At 39.4% G+C, this 19,221-nt stretch overlaps 1 protein-coding gene across 1 annotated transcript; it reads right to left on the bottom strand.

Moving 5' to 3' along the window:
• Positions 1-1,573: 1,573 nt before the first annotated feature.
• LOC132821536 (THAP domain-containing protein 5-like) lies at positions 1,574-19,128 on the bottom strand. The gene is made up of 5 exons (XM_060834158.1): positions 19,087-19,128; positions 18,802-18,974; positions 14,939-15,128; positions 8,970-9,897; positions 1,574-1,832 (listed from the first exon to the last, which is right to left on the bottom strand). The coding sequence occupies exons 2-5, from the start codon at positions 18,870-18,872 to the stop codon at positions 1,774-1,776; spliced, it is 1,248 nt and encodes a 415-aa protein (XP_060690141.1). The 5' UTR covers positions 18,873-18,974; positions 19,087-19,128; the 3' UTR covers positions 1,574-1,773.
• Between the last annotated feature and the right edge of the window lie 93 nt (positions 19,129-19,221).

Here is a 19,221-nt window from a genome sequence, read left to right on the forward strand (position 1 = left end):
AGGACTAGCCACTCTACCATACGTCAGGAGCGTCTCAGAACTGACAGCCAGACTACTGCGACCCTTAGGACTCATAACAGCACACAAGCCAACATCCACACTCAGACAACAACTCACTAGAACAAAGGACCCAATACCCAGCATGAGCCAAACTAATGTTGTTTACAAAATACCATGCAAGGACTGCACAAAACACTATATAGGACAAACAGGAAGACAGCTAACAATCCGCATCCATGAACATCAGCTAGCCACAAAACGACACGACCAGCTATCTCTAGTAACCATACACTCAGACAACCAGCAACATGAATTTGACTGGGAAAACACCACTATCATAGGACAAGCCAGACAGAGAACAGCCAGAGAATTCCTAGAAGCATGGCATTCATCCCCAAACTCCATCAACAGACACATTGACCTGGACACCATATACAAACCACTACAGCTGAAACTGACACCCGGAAACGGCAAGAACATCCATCAACAGACACGTCGACCTGGACCCCACATACAAATCACTGCAGCTGAAACTGACACCCGGAAGCGGCAAGAACAAACCAATATAAATACCGGAAGAAACATCAAAGCAGCGCTTCACACGAGGCTCCAACAGCACTGATGATGTTCCCTAGCCAGGGAACGAAACGTTTGCAGCAAAAACTTCCAGCTCGGCGAGCAGAACCACAACAACGGATACCCGAGCTACAAATCTTCAATCAGACTTTAAGGCAATAAACTGGAATGCAGCAGCTGAAGGGTTAGAGTTTAAGTTTAAGGTGGCATGGGGAATTGGAGGAAATCATTAAAAGTGGTCATAATAGGAGCAAAAGAAAAGGGAACAGAAGAAGAAAGTGAGGAAAAAGAGTAGAAGGCTGAGGACAATAGGCAAACAAAAACAGAGTTTGCTTCTACATGGAAGCAGGCGAGCGATGCTCTGGAAAAGCAGCTAGTTTGCAATCTCTAAGTAGGACATTATTTGGTTGGTCTATATCAGGGTGGGATAGAGAGGATAACACCAGTAGATTTGTTCCATCTGTTAAAGAGCAAATCAAATGTTTAAGAGTAACTGACAGGACAGTCTGCTTTTTGCAGTTTAAAAAAATTCAAATAATAGTTTTGAAATCATTTTAAAATTTCAAATTAGTTCCACTGCAGCAGTGAAGATGCATCATTTAATCATGCCATTAAATTATGCACTCAGAGCTAATAGGGTATTAAATACTACTGTTGTTCAATCTTCCTCTCCTTTGTGCCTACAAGCACAACAGATATGAGCATCCCAGAATCATTACAGATTATAGACACCCAAACTCACCTGTAGTCTTAAGTTTTCCCAATTACAACACAAGGATGTACAACACCTGCAATTTACCCTGGTCAACATGATATTAAGTACTTCGCTGATCTGTACCTGCATTATTCAGTGCTCAAAGTCTGACAGATCACATCTCCACTTATTTAACTAATACATTCATTTCTCTGTGTCAGAGAAGCCATGAATAGCACTGATTGGCATTATGATATGTAAAGTACAATGTTCTAAATATGAACAAAATAATTCTATTAAATATTGGAACAATTAATAGGTTTTATTATTTTGCTCAGCGTTTATGCTGAAATCCAGAAACAATCCGCAAACGTTTCAAATTTTCATTCATAGTATATCAGTTCTTCTTTTGCAACTCTTTTGTCAATGAAGTACAGGATTTCACTTGTCTTTTCATCACATGGCCACTGACTGACTGCTCCTACAGACGCAAGTCCTTCACTTCAGTAGCATTGCTGTGTTTGGTCCAACTCTTCTTGTTCATTTTCATTTTCATCATGCTCTAAGTGTACAAAAAAGTATATATGTTAGGTACTTGCCAAATACATTTAATAGGAGAATAATTATGTTTTGCAATTGTTTTAGCTATCTTCCCAAAACCCATTTTTTGCGAAAACTTCAATGTATTTAAGACAAGTTTAAAAACTACTAAAAATAATAAATTTCTCATTTATCAAAATAAAAAAGTGCGCTATATTAAAGTTTTATTTTTCTTTTAGTGTGTATGAAAAGTAGAGTTTAGAAACTAGAAGAGATGCTATTTAAAGTAGAGTTTCGCGACTGAGATAAGAAATACTGGATGCCACGGTACAAGGCAACACAGTTCTGTAGGAAGGCTATTTTATGGTGTTACACAATAGTCTGGATTAAATCAAGAAAATGATTTGGATGCGAGCATAAGAGGCACTGTTAGTAAGTTTGCAGATGACACTAAAATTGGAGGTGTAGTGAACAGCGAAGAGGGTTACCTCAGATTACAACAGGATCTTGACCAGTTTGGCCAATGGGCTGAGAAGTGGCAGATGGAGTTTAATGCATATAAATGCGAGGTGCTGTATTTTGGGAAAGCAAATCTTAGCAGGACTTATACACCTAATGGTAAGGTCCTAGGACGTTTTACTGAACAAAGAGATCTTGGAGTGCAGGTTCATAGCTCCTTGAAAGTGGAGTGGCAGGTAGATAGGATAGTGAAGAAGGCGTTTGGGATGCTTTCCTTTATTGGTCAGAGTATTGAGTACAGGAGTTTGGAGGTCATGTTGTGGCTGTACAGGATATTGGTTATGCCACTGTTGGAATATTGCATGCAATTCTGGTCTCCTTCCTACCTGAAAGATGTTGTGAAACTTGAAAGGGTTCAGAAAAGATTTACAAGGATGTTGCCAGGGCTGGAGGATTTGAGCTACAGGGAGAGGCTGAACAGGCTGGGGCTGTTTTCCCTGGAGCTTCAGAGGCTGAGGGTGAGAGGGGAAAGATATAAAAGAGACCTAAGGGGCAACTTTTTCACACAGAGGGTGGTACGTATATGGAATGAGCTGCCAGAGAATGTGGTGGAGGCTGGTACAATTGCAACATTTAAGAGGCATTTGGATAGGTATATGAATAGGAAGGGTTCGGAGGATATGGGCCAGGTGCTGGTAGGTGGGACTAGATTGGGTAGGGATATCTGGTCGGCATGGACAGATTGGACCGAAGGGTCTGTTTCCATGCTATATATCTCTATGACTCTATGTGATTGTGATTACAACTGATGTACAGCATAAATCATTAATGATTTATATCTTCCCTCATCACAAATATGGTTGAAGGATTGAAGAAGCTCACATGCAGAAAATACCTATCTATGCTAAGTTAACCTACGAGTGAGAGAGAGGGAAATGTTCGTAACCTCCTGTAGTTTCTTTTTACGTAGACCACTTACTGACTGTGCCATTGTCTGTTAGAGGGAATTTCTAGCAGACTCAATGGTAACGTGAGTACCATTATCCTAGAAGCGTCCAATTTCACGGAGCTGCAGTTTCTTCAACCAATTTAGTTTATGGAATTAGTTGCAACAACACCACTGGCTAGTTTTTTTAAAACACACATCAATTTACACAAGAATGTTGACAATCTCTATCTACCGCATGACCACCTCTCCCAACTCCTCTGTCTCGTCTGATTTTGTTTGTTTCTTTTACTGTAAAGTCCTTCTAACCTACAATCTCCTTCAACCTATGGACTCTGGTCTCAATTTTTTCATTTTTTTAGTGGTCCAACAAATATAGGGCATGCCTTTAGCTAATTAGGCCTCAGCTCTGGAATTCCCTTCTTATATATATCAATCTCTCATTCTTTCTTTACAATGCTGCTTAAACCTACCTCATGAAGGTTGGGTCAGACAATCTGTTAACTCCTTATGGATCTTCATGTCAAATGTAGTTCCATTGTGTTCCCATGAAGCTCCTAAAGATGTTTCACTATGTTAAATGCCAATTGTTGTTTTTGTATGCAATATTTTAGGCTGGTACCTCAGTAGGACCACCTTGTAAGAATTTACTTTTTGTCCAATTAATGTACATGTTTGTGATTGTTTATGGGTCAAAAGATAACTTAGGTTTTAAGTGTGAGTAACTGAAAAATCTGAAGAAACATATTAAGCAAGTGAAGGGTGGATAGCTGATTTTTGCAGCTTTCTGCCCTTTGTTTTCTCCATTCTTTAAAAATAATCTAGATTGTTAATGCCATGTTTTACATATTGCATTGGGACTATTTTTAAATCTAAAAAGCACTACAATAAAATGAGATGGGTGTCAGATGAGATCTGACTAATGTTTAAACTCAATTTATGTTGCAAAGGCAAGTTTAAAAAGAATTGAGATGTGACAGGGACACGTTTAAGAGAAATGAGGAGTACACTCTAATAGAGTGCATACCTCCACAGTTCTGTGTTGGCTTCAGTGAATAGCTCTTCAGGTTTCTCCTACTTGGAGGATGCTTTGTACCTACAAAACTGAAACATCTTTATTAGAAGCTTCCATCCCATGGACGATGCTTCAGGATAATCCAACAAGCTGTCTGAAAACATGGCAGATATTTCAACACCTATCATCAATTCTACCACAGCAACTGAGACAATTCACAACATAGCACAACAGAGTGAGGCTTTGTGGGTGGAGCTAAGAAATAAGATGGGGATGGTCACTATGTTGCGGTTGTACTATATGCCCACAGTCAATATGCAGGGAGACTGGGGAGACTTGCAGGAGCAATTGGTTTGTCATAGTTGGGGATTTTAATTTTCCTAACATAGATTGGGACAGCCATAGCATTAAGGGCTTCGAGAGGGTGGAATTTGTTAAGTGTTCAGGAAAGTTTGCTCAAGCAGTATATAAAGGGACCCACTCAGGAAGGGGCAAAACTTTACTTACTCCTGGGAAATAGGGCAGGACAAGTGACTGAAGTGACAGTGGGTGAGCACTTTGGAACCAGTAACCATAGTTATATTAATTTTTAAAATACTTATAGAGAGGGATAAAATTGCTTCACAGGTTAAATTCTAAATTGGGGCAAGGCGAATTTTGATTAAATTAGACAGGATCTTGCAGGGGCTGTTTGGAATAGTTTGTTTACTGGCAAAGGGACCTCTGGCAAGTGGGAGGCCTTTAAAAAAGTGTGATAGCTAGAATTCAAGGTTAATATGTTCTGCGAGGGTGAAGGGCAAGGTTGGCATGAGTAGGTATCCCTGGTTGACAAGAGATATTGAGGCTTTGACCAGAAAAAAGAATGCATGGCGCAGGTACGGGCAACTGGGATCAAAACAATCCCTGGGAGGTATACGGAGGATACAAGAGTTTACTGACGAAAGAAATCAAGAGGGTGAAAATGGGGCACAAAATAGCCTTCGCTGAGAAGATGAGGGTGAATCCAAAGAGATTGTTTAAGCATATTAAAGGTAAAAGAACATCTAAAGAGAGAATACGACCCCTCAAGGACCAAAGTGGACACCTATATGTGGAACTGCAGAAATTGGGCAAGGTGCTCAATTAATATTTCTCCTGTATTTACCGTTGAGAAAGACGAAATGACTTGGGAACGTTAGTGGTGATGGTGTTCGACATATTAGAATGTATGAAGGGGGATAAATATCCTGGTACTGACCAGATATATCCAAGAACACTGTAAGAGACTGGAGAAAAAATTGTAGAGGCTCTGGCTGATGTATTTGTATCATTGTTTGCCAGGAGTGAAGTCCTGGAAGACTGGAGGGTAGTGATTATTGTGCCCTTATTCAGGAAGGGCTGCAAAGAAAAGCCTGGGAACTATAGGCCAGTAAATATAACATCTTTGGTAGGTAAGTTACTGGAGAATATTCAGAGGGATAAGATACACATTCATTTGGAAGGACAGTGTTTAATTAAGAGTAGTCAGCATGGCTTTGTTCTTGGGAAATCATGCCTCACAAATCTGTTGGGAGAAAGTGAGGACTGCAGGTGCTAGAGATCAGAGTCAAACTGAGATGCTGGAAAAGCACAGCAGATCAGGCAGCATGCGAGGAGCAGAAGAAATTTGTTAGACATCTTTGATGAAGTGACCAGGAAGGTTTATGAGGGCAGGGCAGTTGACATAGTCTATATGGATTTCAGCAAGGCCTTTGATAACTTTCTGCATGGTAGGCGGCTGTGGAAGGTTAGACGGCATGTAATCTGGGGGAACTGGCAAATTGGATGCCAAATTGGCTTGTTGGTAGGAAGAGGAGGTTAATAGTGAAAGGATTCTTGTCAGACTGGAGGCCTATCACCAGTGCTGTGCCTCAGGGAGTGGCACTGGGTCCACTGTTATTTGATATCTATATCACTAATTTGGATGAGAATGTTCAAGGCATGAATAGTGAGTTTGCAGATGACACAAAAATAGGCAGTATTGTGGACAGTGAGGAAGGTTATCAGAAATTGCAGCAGAACCTTGATTAGCAGGAGAAGTGGGCTGAGAAATGGCAAATGGAGTTTAATATAGATAAGTGTGACGTGTGGCATTTTGGAAAGTCAAATCAAGGTAGGAATTTCATGGTGAATGGTCGGGACTGAAGGAGTGTAGTGGAAGAGTGGTTTTGGAGTTCAGGTGCATGGTTCTCTGAAAGTGGAGTCACAAGTAGACAGGGCAATGAAGGAGGCTTTTGTCACACTGGCCTTCCTCAATCAGGACATCGAGTATAGAAGTTGTGATGTTATGTTGCAGTTGTACAGGATGTTGGTGAGGCCACACTTGGAGTATTGTGTTCAGTTTTGATCACCATGCTAAAGGTAAGATGTTATTAAACTGAAAAGCGTGCAGAAGGGATTTACAAGGATGTTGCCAAGACTGTAAAGACTAAGTTATTGGGAGAGGTTGGACAAGCGAGGACTTCTTTCTTTTGAGTGTAGGAGACTGAACGGGGGAGTCTTACAGAAGTATGTAAGATCATGAGAGGCATGGATAAGGTGAATGCACTCAGTCTTTTTTCCAGAATTGGGTAATCGAAGACTAGATGGCATCAGTTGAAAGTCTGAGGGGAAAAAAGTAGGTGGGAACCTGAAGGGCAAGATTTTATTTTTTATTTCGCCAAATGTTAGGAGATCCTTTTTTAAAAAAAAGGACAGGATCTTCGTAAAAAATATCAATTCTTTCTTCAATCATACTGTATGCACCAAGTGTCACTGAAATCTCTTTTCAGTTTTGGAGACAGCTTTTCAGGCAGAGATGAGTGTGGAAACATTATATCTGCTAACTTTCAGCGTGGACATGATTGTCAGAAGAGACGGTCTAAAACACATGCTGGTAAATCATTATGTTGAAGGATTTGCAAAGCAGGGCACAAATTAAAAACAAAGGAAGGTGGGCAAAGCATTAGAAGGTAGTAGGGAGGACCACTGAAGTAAATAACCCTTTGGATTCTCCTTAACTCTATTTGCCAAAGCGCTCTCCTGTCCTGTTTTTGTCCTGCTGATTTCTCTCTTATGTATACTCCTGCCTGTGTACTCTTGTTAGAATTCACTCAATCTCTGCTGTCAATACCTGACATATGCTTCCTTACCTTAAACAAAACCTCAGTCTCTCCAGTCATCCAGATTTCCTACACCTATTCATCTTTCCTTTCACCCTAATAGGAATACACTCTTTCCAGACCCTTATCTCATTTTTGAAGGCTTCCCATTTTCCAGGTGTCCTTTTACCTGCAAACATCTGCCCTCAATCAGCTTTTGAACGTTCTTTCCTAGTACCACCAAAATTGGCCTTCCTCCAATTTAGAGCTCCAGCTTTTAGATCCAGTCTATTCTTTTCAATCACTATTTTAAAACTAATAGAATTATGGTCGCTGGCACAAAGTGCTCCCCCACTGACATCTCAGTCACCTGCCCTGCCTTATTTCCCAAGGGTAGGTCAAGATTTCACACCTTTGCTAGTTGGTACATCCACATATTGATTGTTTAGAAACAAAAGGCTGTCAGAAAATTATCAAGACATATGTCGTGAATTTGTACTGTCGTAAATCAGTCTGAGCCAGTAGCTGTAGATACTTCCTGATGTGGTATTCTTAGACTTAGAATTTTGCTTGTGTGTAAAATTCTTCCCCTGAAAACTAAAATTTAGAATTTTATAGAATAACAGTGATAGCATATTCATTCTTAAAATACAAAATATAAATCTTGTCAGGTTCAGAAATGCCCTAGGGATCCAACAGATTCAACTTAATATCAACAGACCAACCACCTGCTTTGTCCATGTACCCAAAGCATTATATAAAACCAGGTTATAGTGTTCACTACAGTGATATTATTTAATGTACATTCGAGCCCTAGTTTCACAGACCATAAAATGTACAAGCAGGTTGGCCATTCAGCTTACAGAGTCAGCTCTACCGTTCAATAAAAACATGGATGATCTGATAGCCCTCAACTGTATTGTCCTGCCTTTTCCCCTCCAAAACCCTTGAGTTCCTCACAGAATTAAAAATCAGTCTCTCTCAGACTTGAATATATTTATTGACTAAACCTCTATAGCCATCTGCAGTAAAGAATTCTACAAATATATTTCCCCCTCAGATGAGAAATTCCTTCTCACCTCTAACTTAAACGGGTGATGTAGTATTCAGACATGATGGCCTCTGGTTCTAGACTCTTGGAAAATAACCATTTGCTTATAGCCTGTTAAGTTCCCTCAGGAATCTTATTTTTTTCAGTAAGGTCACTTCTCATTCTTCTGAACTTCAGCAAACACGGTTCTAACCAACACAATCTCTGCTTAGAAGAGATTGCATATCCTGGAACAGACTCCTGAACTTCTTCTGTCCTGCTGCCAATGCCTATATATCTCTGCTTAGATAGAGGTCCAAAACTGATCAGTGTTTCTGGTGTCATCTGACATTTACATAATATATTTAGAATTATTTTGCAGCAACCATCATTGCAGTATAAAGCCATGTCAAGTCTAACTTCAGACACCTGTAAGATTTAACAATATTAAAATGACCACAACTATTCAGTCAAGATTAAAATTTCACCCATTCATGCTGTTCAAATGTACACTAAAACATAACTTTTAATTTCTGCAACTGCCCACATACATAAATAGCTTGCCTCCATTTATTACTATACATTAGTGCTCTACAGGTTCCAAATCTTACTTTCTCTCAGCTGGCTGATAATTTTTGTCAGATTGTCAATTTTCTGCTCTTTTCTTTTCAGTTTTTGTTGGAGTACTCTGAACTTTTGCCGATGCTCTTCATTCTTCTTTCTCTCCCACGCAAGCTTCTTTCCTAGAGTTCTCCTGATGATATCAGGGCAAGGACTCATAAAATAACTGTGATCTTGGGGAAATGTCATTCCTGGCATATCTTGATCATTACGAGATGAAAGCAGTTTTCCTCCTGCTGAGGAGTATTGCAGTTCTTCAGAAGCCAAAACTGGAGCTGATAAATGAGTTTGTGTTTCTGGAATAAGCACTTCTGCAGATATCCAAGTAGTTTCTTCCGATATAGTGACTTGGTCAGATGTTAGTTCTGCAGATGTTGTAAATAAACAGGGCAAAACATTAGCCGGCACTGTAGGAACATCTACTGAACTCACAAGCACAGTAGATGTATCCGATAGTACTTCAGGTGCTGATAATACATTGGCTGTCCAATGGAGGGTATCTGAACTCAGAGCTGCAGCTGAATCTTGAGATTGATTCTCTGAATGAATAGTTACTAATTCACTTGAAACAGATTCCATCTTTGCTTCTGTTGTGTACGTTTGAGTTTGTGCACTGCAATTAAAAAACATGGGGACTTCTGAAGACTCTACTTCAGGTTTTAGAGGAACTTCCAACACTTGAGAAAATTCTGCTAAATTCAGGACTGCTGCAGCTGCGAGTTGAGCTAGCTTCCCTGTGTTGAGAGTCTCTGTGGCTAATGTAGGCTGTAAATCTGTGATGTTGGTTGGCTCAGTTGGCTCGCAGAGTGCATCAGATACTGAATTAGCTTGTGATTCCAAATGGGGCTTCTGTATGTCCGAAATTCTCTTATGTCCACCAGAAACTTTTGCCTTATGTGATCTTTGAGAGCTTGTCGTCTGCAAAACAGATAAAATTAATGATTGGAGCAAAAGATTCATCAATTTAATTTCTTGAATAAAGGGTACTGACTTATAATAAACTATGCCCACAGTCCCTACAGATTTGAAGAACGAGAGGTGATTACATTTAAACATACGTATATAAACTTCTTACAAAGATTGACAGGGTTGATGCAAGAAGGATATTTTCTTTGTGGCTTCTACAGCCAGTGGGTACACAATCGCAAAATAAGGGGAAAGTACTTCAAACTGAAATGAAGAGGAATCTATTCAGGGAGTGGTCAATTTTAACCCAAAGGACTGTGGAGGTTCAGTTTTTCTGTAGGTTTAAGACTGATACCTATAGATTCTGACATATTAAAATCACCAGGGAATACATAGGATAATGTAAGAAAACGGTGTTCAAGTATAAGATCAGCTATGCTCACTGAATGGGAGTAGACATGAAAGTCTGAAAGAAATTGGAGGTGGAGTGGACAGCGAAAAGGGTTACCTCAGATTACAACAGGATCTTGACCAGATGGGCCAATGGGCTGAGAGGTGGCAGATGGAGTTTAATTCAGATAAATGTGAGGTACTGCATTTTGGGAAAGCAAATCTTAGCAGACTTATACACCTAATGCTAAGGTCCTCAGGAGTGTTGCTGAATAAAGAGACCTTGGAGTGCAGGTTCATAGCTTCTTGAAAGTGGAGTGGCAGGTAGATAAGATAGTGAAGGCGGCGTTTGGTATGCTTTCCTTTCTTGATCAGAATACAGTAGTTGGGAAGTCATGTTGCGGCTGTACAGGACATTGGTTAGGCCACTGTTGGAATATTGCATGCAATTCTGGTCTCCTTCCTATCGGAAAGATGTTGTGAAACTTGAAAGGGTTCAGAAAAGATTTCAAGGATGTTGCCAGGGTTGGAGTATTTGAGCAATAGAGAGAGGCTGAATAGGCTGGAGCTGTTTTCCCTGGAGCATCGGAGGCTGAGGGGTGACCTTATAGAGGTTTACAAAATTATGAGGGGCATGGATAGGATAAATAGGCAAAGCCTTTTCCTTGGGGTCGGGGAGTCCAGAACTAGAGGGCATAGATTTAGGGAGATATAAAAGAGGCCAAAGGGGCAACATTTTTACACAATCGCAACATTTAAAAGGCACTTGGATGGATATATGAATAGAAAGGATTTGGAGGGATATGGGCCGGCTGCTGGCAGGTGGGACTAGATTGGGTTGGGATATCTGGTTGGCATGGATGGGTTAGACCGAATGGTCTGTTTCTGTGCTGTACATCTCTATGACTTTATAACCTACATCTATTTCTAATATTCTATTCCACTATCTTCATAAAACAAAATGCATTTTTACCTGGATCTTGGTATCCTGGATTCACTCAAATTACCTAGTGCTAGAATAAACTTCATGGGCCATTCAAGATTAATACTTTTAGACTAAATCAAGCCAATACCATTCTACCATCTCTCCACACCTCAAACCCCCACAACTCCTCGATACCTCCTCCAAAACATTCCCTCCCTAACTCCTTGCCACTGCCCTTTATCACAAATAAAATCCTAAGGTAAGTAATATGGAGAGAGAGATCTCAGATATCTGTAAGAATAATAGTATTGTAATACTAGGAGATTTTAATTTTATAATATTGACTGGGAATACCACAGTGTTAAAAAAAATTTAACATGTAAATTTTTGACTGTCGAGTCAAACTTAACCTTCTCTTGGGGAAAAAGAAAGGGCAGGTGACTTATGTGTTAGTAGGAGAAACACTTTAGGACTAGAGATCATAATTTCACTAGTTTTAAAATAGAATTAATAGTTACACAACACCACGTCATAAGCTTGTATTTCCATTTAAACCAGTTGGGCTATCACCTGGTGTTGTGTGATTTTTAACTTTGTCCACCCCAATCCAACACTGGCACCTCCACCTCAGTTTTAAGATAGTTACAGAAAGGGATAAGCTTCCATAAAAGTTAAAGTTGTTGACTGGAGGAAGATGTTTAGTCAGGAATAAAAGAGAGAATCATGCATCAGATAATGACACCTGCGATCAAATGAATCTCTTCAAGAGTATAAAAACAAGTGTTGAGGCATTCGTAAAAGGGAGACCAGGAGGACAAAAAAAAGGGAATATGAGATAACTTTATCTGCCAAGACTAAGGAGAATCCAAGAATTCACGTACATAAAGAGCAGAAGGGCAACTAAAGACAGTAGGGCCCCTTAAAGATCAATGAATGTCAGGAGATGGAGAGATATTAAATAAATACTTTGTGTAAGTTTTTACTGTGGAGTAAAAAATGGAGGTTAGAGAACTCAGGGAAATAAAGATAATTTGAAAACAGTTCACATTACAGAAGTAGTGCTGGCGATCTTAGAAAACAAAAGATAGATACATCTCCAAAACCTGATCAAATGTATCCCAGGATGTTGTGGAAAGTTAGAGAGGAAATTGCCAGGGCTCTGAACATAAGTATTTGTATCATCCATAACCATGGGTGAGATGTCAGAGGACTGCAGGATGAGAAACATTGTGCATTTAAGTTAGGCTGCAAGGAGAAGCCTGGAAATTATGGACCTGAGACTCTGACATCAGTGGTGGCTAAGTTGTTGGGCGATTCTGGTAGGATTTATATGCATTTAGAGAGGCAAGGACTGACCAGGGATAGTCAATATGGTTTTGTGTGAGGGAAATATTGTCTCACAAACTTGATTGAATTTCTTTGAATAAGTAACCAATTGGTAGATGTTGTTTACTTGGACTTTAGTAAAGCTTTTTGTTATGAAGGTATAGGTGTACTGTACCTTTAAGAGAGTGAGAAAGCTGGCAATGACTGAAAGCAGAGTGTGCTGAACCATTTAAAAATGTAATATTTGGTTGACTCAACAGCTGGTGCTGTGTTGCCATGGTACAAAAACAAATTCAAAATCTGGCCTGTTTGAATTGTGCCCCGGATACTAAAATTCAATCGAATTTGAATTTAATGTTTTCATGACATCGAACTAATGAAATGATCCAATGTTTTGGCTAGAAGACCAGACACTTTGAACAGTTGGGGGGAGAACTGCCAAGAACAGCAAAGCAAGCACCAAAACTGCCAGCAGAATAGCTTTCTGAAAGGTACCTGTCCATAAGAAATTTGTGCAGAAGACCAAAGCCGACCTAGAGAAAGCTATAGAGAAAGCTTGACATCTGAAGATGACAACTTGGTTTGAAATGGAGTTGCTGTAAACCTAAGAGGGAATTTATCGGATTGAAAGTATTGTAGAGTGGGAGGTAAAACATAGGTTTAAGAGAAAGGAGTTGCAAATAGTTGGTCTTAAATGCTCAATGTTAGACTTCAAGGTTAATTTTTACTTTAATTAGTGAAATCTGGGATAGTTCTTTGCTTTGAAATTTAACAGGTTATGGCACAAGGTGAGCTGCTGTGTGTCAGGATTAAATTAGCAGAGGGGTTTAACCCATGTCATAACACTTTGATAAGGTTCCACATGGTAGACTAATTAGTAAAGTAGATCACATGGCATCCAAGAGAAAGTGAGGACTGTAGATGCTGGAGATCAGAGCTGAACATGGGATCCAGGATGAGCTTGCCAATTTGATACAAAATTGGCTTTTTACAGTTTGAAGGTAGAGGGTGGTGGTAGAGGAGGGTTGTTTTTCAGACTGGAGGCCTGTGATCAGCAGTGTTCCACAGGGATTGGTACTGGGTCCACTTTTGTTTGTCATTTAAATTATTTGAAAGAGAATTTAGAAGGCATGGTTAGTAAGTTTGGTGGCACAGTCGACAGTGAAGAATATTTAAGATTACAAAGAGATCTTGATCAATCGCCTTAAGTGTGGTAGATGGAGTTTAATTTGGATAAACGCAAGGTATTGCATTTTGGTAAGACAAACAGGGCAAGATTAATACAATTAACGGTAGGGACCAGGGTAGTATTGTAGAACAGAGACACCTAGGGGTTCAGGTACATAATTCTTTGAAAGTTGTGTCACAGATAGACAGGGTGGTTAAGGCAGCATTTAGCACACTTGCCTTCACTGTTCAGAGTACTTGAGTATAAGAGTTGGGAGTTATGTTGACCTTGTACAGGACCTTGCTGAGACAGCTTCTGCAGTACTGTGTGCAGTTCTCATTGCACTGCAATAGAAATGATATTAAGCTGGAGAGGATTCAGGACAGATTTACCAGGATGTTGTCAGGAATAGAGGGTTTGAGTTACAAGAATAGATTGGATAGGCTGGGCTTCTTTTCATTGGAGTGAAGGAGGTTGAGGAGTGACCTCATAAAATCATGAGGGACAAAGTGAATAGCAAGAATGTTTTCCCTGGGCTGAGAGAGTTCCAAAACCAGGGGTCATACTGAAGGCAAGAGGAGGAAGATTTATAAAACGTCATGAGGGATTTCTTTTCTTTAAAAAAAAGGGAGTGTTAGCATGTGGAATGAAGTACTAGAGGAAGGGGTGGGTGTAGGTACAGTTACAACATTTAAAAGACATTTGGATGAGTACATAAATAGGAAAGGTTTGGAGGAATATGATCCAAATGCAGGTCGGTGGGAACATGGTTGGCCTGGACTGATTGGATCAAACGATCTGTTGCAATGTGGTATGACTCTACTGCACTTGTGAAAACAAAGACATTCGTCAAAAGAACTCCTTAATTTCAATGGTCAGTAAAAGCATAACAATTCAAAATTTCCACACAACATACAGCTTACAAATCTTCTCAAAGTGTGATGGTTAACATTAGTGTACCAGTTCAAAATCATAGAAATTGTACTTTTCAAAGGACACTTTATGAGTCAGTCTTTATTAACACATTGAGACCTCAATAGCTACTTAAAAGATAAAATTATCTAAAGCAATCAAGATTTGGATTATTTGATATGTAATGGGAAGGGCTCATTTATTCATTATAAAAGGACAGACTCCTGACAAGGCATATTTGTGAAAACCTGTGATTGTCTAGTGCAAATATTTGATTTCCATTAACAATTTATTGAAATAAATGACACTCACAATAATGGTTGAAACTCTACCTTGTTTGTCGGTAGTGGAAATATTGTTGGAACGGAATAGAATCTTAAATGTCGTCTATCATTTCTTTCCTCAAAACAATCTTTTGTGAAGTGATCACTACAGAGAGTTGCTCTTGGTGATGGCATCCAGTTTTCCCGTGCTACAGCTTTTAACCATTTTGCCATGAGCTCAGGTCTCGAAAAAGGGAATCTACAATCAACAGAATCCAAAACCAAGTAAAAGTAGGAATTCAACACAACTTACTGTAACTGCAAACGTCTTAAATAGCATTTCAAAAGTTTATAATTTTAGATGCTTTGTCAGTCAATGCCCCTGCCCCACAATTCTAGGCATAACAGACGATTTGCAACTGCTCTAAGTATCTTAAAAATTTATTTGATAATTCAATTTTAGTCAGTTAAATAATGTAGAATGTGGGGTTTTAACATAAAGCAGATGAATAGTCATGCCAACTCTTTCGCTGTGAAAATAAACAGATACTGAACAATAGATTACAAAGCTAAAACAATACATGAATAGGCAAGAAAATACGCATTGATAGGAACGTCAAGCAGACCAATATCCAGATGATGAATTAGGCAGCAAAAGATTTATCAAAGTTTAATAAAGCTTTTATTGTAAACTGGTTATCTTTGCATAAACATCATTTTTCACCTTTCCTTGCCTGCAATCTAGCCCCAGTTGGGAAGGACCCAGTTCTTAGATATTCTATTCTACTGTTGCCCTCCAGCACTTCATTGCTAACTGCAAGTTCTTATCTGATCGGAGTCATGCTCAGCTGAACCTGTTGTTTCACAAAACTCGCTCAGGTTCATGAAATGAACCAACTTCCACTGTAGAGGGTCACTGAATAAGTTTATCAACTCAACAGTCCAGGAAATAATGTCACCGTCTCACAGCATGACAAGGCCCAGCTCAATGACATCACTTAACCAAATTCATTACTGAATTTCAGAATGACAAGTCATAAAATCAAAGCCAACCAGGAGCACATAGATGATAATCCAGTCAATATATTGATATGCCTGAAACATCTTTAGCTGGCACCATCAGCTCCATTATTATCCCACCAGTCCCAAACCATTGTCCTGAACCATAAGCCACAATTTTTCATATTTCCATTGCTACCTAGAAGTATTTATTACCAATCAAGTATACAGTGCGCTCAATACATTAACTATATAATTACTGAGAAACTTCAGTGCAAGCCTGCATCAGCTTCATGATGATGAAATTGCAAATGTCTTATGGGAAGTCTGAAACAGATGACTTCCAAATCCAGACCAGTAATAAGTATGGCTGTGCGATAGCCCTCATGCTACTTACAATCAACATTCCCTCTAAATTTCTTTCTTGCTGCACTAGGCACCTGGGGTCCACACACAGCTGCAATTTTTGGAACTGAACCTTAATGTCACAATACTGCACTGATGCCAATCGCCATGTACAGAACCTTGGAGCAGCTGCCTTCCAGAAATATTCAGGAGCCAATGTCTAGTTAGATGAAGGAATTGAAGGAAATATGTATTACGACAGAACTGTGCTACAGAAAATTCCAAGATTAATGGGTGACAAATCACCAGTGTCTGATAACCTACATTCCCAAGAAGAAGTGACCTTGGAAATATTGGATGCATTGGCAGTCATCTAAAATTCTATAGACTCCGGAGCAGTTACTATAGATTCGAGGGTGGCAAATGTGTGACCCAACTGTTTAGAAAGGGAGGAAAAGAAAAAGCAGAATTCCAGATCAATTAGCCTTACATCAGTAGTGAGGAAAATGCTAGAAGCTATTACAAAAAGGCATGATAACATAACAGTTTGAAAGCATTAACAGAGTTGGACAAAGTTAGTGTGGTTTTACGAAACACAAATCAAGCTGAAAAATTGACTAGAGTTATGGTAATGCGACTAGAATAGATGAGAGAACAAATGAATGTGCCGGATTTGGATTTTCACAAGTCTTTTAATAAGATCTGACCTAAGAAATAAGTGAACAAAACTAAAAGGCATAGGATTGATTGTAATATATTGGAATGGATTAAGAACTGGTTGACAGATACAAAACAGAGAGCAGGAATAAGTGAGGCTTTTTCTAGACAGCAGTCAAGTTTAAGTGGAGTTGCACAGGGACAAGTGCTTAAGCTACTGCTATTCACAATATGTACAAATGACTCAGATGAGACAACCAATTGCAACTTTTCCAAATTTGGAAAACTAAGCAGGATTGAGACTGTGATGAGGATGTAAGAGGCCTCATGGCAAATTAGGCAAGCTGTGAGTGTAAACACATGGCAGATGCAACGTGTGACTGAAAGTGGAGTTAAATGCTTTGGTGTGAAAAACAGATAAGCTGAGTATTATTGAAATGATGATATACTACAAAATGTGCGTGGGTGGGTGGTGCACCAGTCAATGAAAGCAGACTGTAGCAAGCATTAATGAGGGAAATGGTATGCTGCTGACCTTCATTACAAAAGGATTTGAGTTCAGGAGTAGGATATTTTACTGCAGTTGTACAGGAACCTGGTGAGAACACACAATATTGCATGAAGTTTTGGTCTCCTTATCTAAGAAAGAATATACTTGCCACAGAGTGAGTTCAACATAGACTTACTAGGGTAGCAGGGCTGTCCTATGGGGAGAGATGAGTTCATCTGGGCCTGTATTTACTTAAGTTTAAGAAGATAAGAAGGGATCTGCTTGAAAAATGCAATATCTTAACAGGACTGGAAAGCAGGAATACAGTATCAGTCATGATCATACTGAATGGTGGAACAGATTCAAAGGACTGAAGGGCCTACTCCTGCTACTAGTTTCTATCTAATAACGAGGGAGAGCAATAAAGGAAAACAAGTGTTACACAAGATCTCACTGCTCGTATGCTGAAAGTTCTTCGGATTGGAAATAATTTCAGTCACACAAAGACCCATCATGCAGTAGAAACTCCCAACACTAAACAGACAACATTCTCAAGTCAATGGACAGACAATAACCCAGTACTTCACCTCAAGATGTTTATTATGTTGTCAGGTTATTGCTGACGCAAAGGAAGTAATTCAGTGCAGACTTTTAAAGTTTTCTTAGAATTGACTTTGCCGGAATATATTGTTGCACCCTTCCCTCCAGCATAAAATTGCACCTGTCTGTTATAAACTCGATGCTATTTGGTCTGGAATCTGGTTTCCAGCATCTGCAGTCATTGTTTTTAACCGCTATTTGGTGAAGTCAGTAGCAATGCATGTTCACAAAACAAGGCCAACTAACGCCAAAGGCTCAGAAGTAAACAAAAATGTGATTGATGTAATTCTTGATTCTGGGAAGGGCATTTTCTTAAATTCCTTTCAAGCTAACTTTCTTCGCTCGAACTAGTTTAGAAATTAAATTAATTAAACAATATCACGAATCGGGGTGCGATTGAAGCTGTTGGCCAATACAGACATATGCAACAGATTGTACCATCCGCCTACGGAGTAAGGGGGCGTCAAACAGTCACAGAATAATAGAATACAAAAAAAAGGGCCTTCCAAATGTCAGGTTTACCCCCCACCCCCCAGTAAAATGCTTTAGGAATATTCTAAATAATTTTACTGTAGTTTTTTTTAATCGCAAATAATAACGAATGAAACGAAATGCAGAAACATACAAAGCAGCGAGAAATGACAGCTTTCAAGAGGACCCAAAAAAATGACAAGCTTTATCATTGCCCAGAGGTGAAATCTAAAATCGCCTCCAAGCTTACATCAACGTAACTTAGCAGCCACGTTAAAAAAAACCTTGTAAATTTTCACGCAAGAAGATTAAAGTTAGAATTATATGCAAGTAACATTAAAAAGAAAAGGTGACCTCCTAGCTACATTACCTGTGGAAAGTTATACCGCTCCCTTTCTTGAAGCGATTTTTGCAGTCCAGTGCACTACAGGAGACTGGCATTTTCTAGCTGCGGCCGCCAGCATCTACCACCCGTCTGCCTGTCAGAAAGATGGCGGCTGCCTTCTGTGACGTCAATTGGAACCCAGTCCCAGGATTCGAATTCTGGAGAAAACATACACAACGTTCACATTCTATAATGTAATCTCCATTCCTAGCAATGTTTCATTTCAAATATCATCGCTTTCAGACATGCTACAAAAATAACGTCAGTCACCCATTGCTTTACAGCTCCGAACTAGAGGCCTGTAAGATTATGGTGCATTTAATTAGTCGACGGTAACTCAGTATCCACAATTAATACCAATTCCTAATAATATCAATCTTTTAGCTCACTGGCTGTATTTTCTTT

The sequence above is a fragment of the Hemiscyllium ocellatum genome, chromosome 13, assembly GCF_020745735.1.
Source record: "Hemiscyllium ocellatum isolate sHemOce1 chromosome 13, sHemOce1.pat.X.cur, whole genome shotgun sequence".
Classification (NCBI taxonomy): Eukaryota; Metazoa; Chordata; class Chondrichthyes; order Orectolobiformes; family Hemiscylliidae; genus Hemiscyllium; species Hemiscyllium ocellatum.